Source organism: Condylostylus longicornis, unplaced genomic scaffold, assembly GCF_029603195.1.
Source record: "Condylostylus longicornis isolate FDR11 unplaced genomic scaffold, ASM2960319v2 ptg000009l, whole genome shotgun sequence".
In the NCBI taxonomy this organism is placed as follows: domain Eukaryota; kingdom Metazoa; phylum Arthropoda; class Insecta; order Diptera; family Dolichopodidae; genus Condylostylus; species Condylostylus longicornis.
This window is the reverse complement of record NW_026577978.1, coordinates 5,223,438-5,228,831: the sequence shown is the minus strand read 5'-3', so window position 1 is coordinate 5,228,831 and position 5,394 is coordinate 5,223,438. Positions and strand designations below refer to the sequence as shown.

At 22.1% G+C, this 5,394-nt stretch overlaps 1 protein-coding gene across 1 annotated transcript; it reads left to right on the top strand.

The window, feature by feature from the left end:
- LOC129618605 (WAP four-disulfide core domain protein 2) lies at positions 1-5,169 on the top strand. Its single transcript, XM_055533449.1, has 3 exons — positions 1-120; positions 3,512-3,571; positions 4,700-5,169. The coding sequence occupies exons 1-3, from the start codon at positions 117-119 to the stop codon at positions 4,963-4,965; spliced, it is 330 nt and encodes a 109-aa protein (XP_055389424.1). The 5' UTR covers positions 1-116; the 3' UTR covers positions 4,966-5,169.
- Positions 5,170-5,394: the final 225 nt, after the last annotated feature.

The window sequence follows — 5,394 nt, the reverse complement described above, 5'->3', positions numbered from 1 at the left end:
CTTTTGCTATATAAATTAGTCTTTTCTTGAATCTCAAACTGATCTGTTGTGTTCTCGGAAGATACGCGAATAAAAGAGTATAAGAGAAAAATTGTATTTTTTTCATTTGATGCATAATGGGTAGGATATTTAAATTTAATTTTTTTTTAACAAAATAAGTGTTATATTTTATTTAATTATAATATAGCGTGCATTAGAAGTGTTTTAAATAATTACGATTTCGATGGCGACTAGCAATATAATATTAATTAAAAAAAATATTTAATGCGAATAATTATTTTAATTATATTTTTAAGTATAATGATTTCTTTAAAAATTATCAATTATTTGAAAAATTATATGTGTAATAATTAAAATAATTAAATTTGTGTGAATAATAATTTAAAAAATAATTGATATTTTATTGTTTTACTAGTATAATTTTTAAATGCCATTAAATAAATTTTGAAATAAATTCGTTTAAATTTTTAATTTAATTCCGAATATAGATTTTTCATGCAGATTATTATAAGAACTATTATAAAAAAAAACTGGTTTTGTTATACATATATACATAATTAAAATGAAGTTTATTCAAATTAAAATGAAATTTATATTCAAATTAGACTAGAATTTTGTTCTCTAATCCTGTGGTAATAAAAAACTCGAATCGAAAAGAAGTTCTTTAACCGTAATAAAATTTTATTAAATCAAATTCTCTAATTTTATCCACTTATATGTTTCTGCATAATATTAGCTGTGGAATAGTTAATTGTTTTCAGTAGACATGATTTTGTAATTTAAAGTTTATGATAAATTTCATTCGAATGAGGTTATTTCCGATCAATATCCGTTCAAATGCAGATATTATTGTTAAAATTAAATAATTTCAATTGCGTCAAACTATTATAGATCGAACAATTTGATTTTAATTTATAACTAACAATATTAAAGATATTTGGAAAGGTATAGGTTTAGGAAATCTGTAATAACATTGAATTGAAATTTAAGAGTACATTGTAGCAGAAATTGAAAATCCCTGTTTGTTAAACTTTAGTCTATTTCCAAAATCTTGCACAATTAGTATGTTGCAAATGAAATGGATAATTGAATTTAGTTTACATTTTTATTAACAAACTTGCAATATACCTCCATATTTTACAAAATTATTTGTTGCCAATCTGTTTTCATCTAATAATATTATGGCGTATAATTCGAAATTGATCTTATGAACTACGTAACGTACTATCCAGTTAAAGCGCATTTAATAATAATCTTTAATATTTTAAAATTCGCTTGATTTTTAATTTTTAATAATTTTATAAAGGGCAACCAGAAATTCCAATATAATTTTTCGGACAATGTTTAAATTTGCTTTCTTCTTTACATTAATTTAAAAAAATTTAATCAATAGCGCGTGTGTATATGTGTATGTATCTGGGAATAAAAAATTAAATTATTGTTTTTTTTTTGTTATTGTATATTTTGGATCGTTGAAAGGAGCCCATCAAATTAAATTAATTAAAAAAAAAGTTGCTTTTTTCTTTTCTTTTTATATTTTTTTTTTTTCATAGTGCTAGAGAGTTTCAATAACAATTTTATTATTAATGTAACAAAAAGTTCAAAACTGTTTTTAAAACAATTTTTTTTTTTATTTATTAATCGGGTCAATAGATGGCATACATTACATTTATACATATATATTAGGTATGTATGTACATAAAATTCACATTTTAACCTTCAAAATTGTTTTTTATTCGCAAAAATAAAAGTATTAATTATAATCATAAAAGTTATTGGGAATTTTTTATTACAATACACCATATACATATAGTTATATACAACATGTGTGTATATATATGAATATTGTATTGTATGTATTATAGTTAAATTGTTAAATGTATGTAATAATGTATTTAATTATGAATGTACTTATGAATTATATTCACATATAAATGCATATTGTCTTATTAAAAGGTTAAATGGTTGAAATATGCAACAGATTAAAAATTTTATTGTATGTAGGAAGAATAGATTAACAGTTTTATAAAAAAGGAAAAATTCTACGGAAAATTTAATTTTTTTTTTTTGTTTTTTTATATATTGGAAATTATTATAATCAATAATATGCATTTTATGTAAAATATTAAAATTAATTTTTTTGATTTTTATTGGATGCAATTAAAGAATCGTATATAATAGGGTCAAATTTAATGACAATATAAGAATATTTATTATTAAAATGGGCGCATTTATTAATACACGATTTTAAATTTTTAAGTGCTGTTTTGAATCTTGATTATATTTTACTCTGCATCATCTTGATTGTTATTACAGCCCAAATCTAAAGGTAGCTTGTGGATCAACTGAATTCAGTATTATTTTTCATACACCGTCATACGCAAATTGAGTCGTACATCACAAGCAATGAGAAAATTTTTTGATTTGAATATTCCTATAATTGCGTTTAATACGTCGTGTATTTTAAAATCAATTTCCCTGAATACGAGTACAATTTTAAATCAATTAATTTTAAATTTATAATATATTTACACTATCATCTTATTCATTAGTTAATCAGTTTGATTTGATGTACATAAATGCTTACACATATTATGCGCGCATTAATAAATTATATTGATGATTCAAACATTATGTAGCTGGCGATAAATTTATTAACTCTTTCACTATACTCACAAATTCAATGCGTACTCGTAAATGTAAGACGTATTTAATTCATAATTTATTCATTTTTTTTAAACGTAAAGTTCACATAACGTTTTCGTGCATACTTTAATTTAAATAAAGTTTATTGTTTTGGAATCCCCTATATATTCCAATGAAAGACATCATATTATGTAAATATTGTATATGGGTGTGTTAATTTAAAAATATATTTGAATTAAGTATAGTTTGTAGCTTCTGGGGAAAAACATTACTTGCATAATAAAATTATTTGTATATTAACAGAATACTTACTTTACTTTTTTAATTTTATAAGGTCAAGTGTATAGATGACATCATATTTGAATTTAAGATAAATTTTTTATTGAAAAATGAATAAAATGCTTTATTAAATTAATATCAATAACGATATTCTTATAAAATATACGATTTACGCTTTATTAAGTTATTCAATTATTTTAAAAGAATTTATTTTGTCTTAATATTCTGAGACATGAATTTAATTGCATGCACTAGCAGTTTTAACCATATTATAATAAATGTGAATTTTATTCTGATCTTAAATACAAGTTTAATAGAGAAAATTGAACTTTTTTTACAAATATGTAGGAAATTAATTAAATTTGATCGGAATATAATATGATTCATATCTGAGTATACGATGTAATGGAATGAATGACTCATTAATTTAATTTATTTCAATTAGAACAAAACAATTTTATGCGCCATGTAAAATGTACAGAATTGTAAAACTATATATATTTTTTTTAATATTTATCTTATATATACTTGTATAATTTAATTATTTTTTTTAAAATTTTTATTTTTTTGTTTTATTTTATTTCAGCAAAATTAGCGATATTAATATTCGCTGTTTGCCTTGTTGCTTATGCAACTGCAGCTGGAGGTAATTTTAATATTTTTAATTTTTTAAAAATATTTTAAAATATTCATATATTCAGATATATACTCGTATGTACATATTCATATATTATAATTATATAACATTTGCAAAATATTATGGAAACTTTGTTTATCAGTTCGACATATTATGAATAATGGAAGGGAGACATAATTTTGAACTATTATTGTAAATTTTTTTTTAAACATTTAAGAAAGAAAATTTGTAAAAAAATCATTTGCTATTTTTTGGAATAACTCCTAAACCTTTGCGTATATAGGGCAATGACTAATATACCAAATAACAAAGTTCAATTAACAGGGCTGCAGCTGTTCTAAAACTAACTGTAATCTGTTGAAAACTGTAATATTAAGTCACAGAAAAAAATTAACGTTCTAAATCAAAATTTAAAAATTGAAATTATTTGAACTTTATGATTCCGAAATTCGAAAAGGTTTTAACCAATGCAGATAATCATGAGAAAGCCCTTGCTTCCAAATCATATATAATCATATTTGACACAGGAACGGAGTCATACTAAAAAATTGTCGAGATTGACTTAAAGTTGTTGTGGCTCGAAATATGTTGAACTATGAACATTGTCTCCATGTAAAAATTGTACCTTTCAACCAGGGTCTATACAATAGTATATAATCTTGGATACGAGACACAAATCTAATTGTTGTGCACTAATAATGTGCACTAGTGACTTAAACTTTAAAAAATTTTCAAAAATTTCCAAATCAATAGTATGATTTTGTTAGGTTTTCTTTTTAAATAAAGAAGATGACACAATTTTTTTTTTTTTTAATTTTAGTCTTGAAATATTTTAAGGCTATAGTTAAATGTTATAATTGAACGTCTTTATAAGTCTTAAAAGCGTGAAATTAATTAAATTATTATTTCACTTTTAATTAAAGAAGAAAATCATGACTTTATTATATATGTACATAGCATTAAGAGAAATGTTCTCATTCTCAATTGGAATAACTGGACAATTTCGCGTTCATTGTATACATACATATAAATGTGCCTATATACTGACTTTTATTGTTAATATGAAAACATATACTATTGTGTATGATAATATTATGATTTATTTTTCATTATTTTTTTTTTTCTAAAATTTTATAGATTGTCCATCATATTCTAAAGTACAAACATGTACACCAAAATGTGTACAAGATAGTGATTGTAGTGCTATTGCCGGTAAATGTTGTCCAAATTTATGTAATGCAAGATCATGTGTACAACCGAATGCATTAAATAAAGATGGTAATACAGCAAGTAATAAATATGGTGGTGGTGGTTCATCATATTGTGGCAATGTTAAATGTCAAAATGGTGAAAAATGTGATCAAGATAAAGCAACAAAACGACCAAAATGTGTCAGAGCATAAATGAAGTTTATAAATTTTTTTTAATTGTTTTTTTCTTATTATTATAATTTGGACGGAATTATTTAATAATTTTATATAAGTTTTTTTCTTTTTCTATAATATATTTTTTTTATATTTTAATAACATAAATTTAAAAAAAAAATAAATAAAAACAGAGTCAATAATTGTTTATATATTATATGTACTTTTAGTTTAAAAAACAAACTTTGAGATTTAGTTTTTTATTTTATTAATTTTTTTTTTTGTGAAATTGCAGAGAAATCATTCGAATTTTAGGTAATGTATGAAAGTTAATGGTTAAAATGAAAATTTAATGCTTCCCTCAGAAGATTTTATGCATATATATACAACCTTACAATATTGTGCCGTATAAATATTTTTAATATCGTATTTAAAAAGTAAATGATTTGTAATTGGAATTCTTCTACA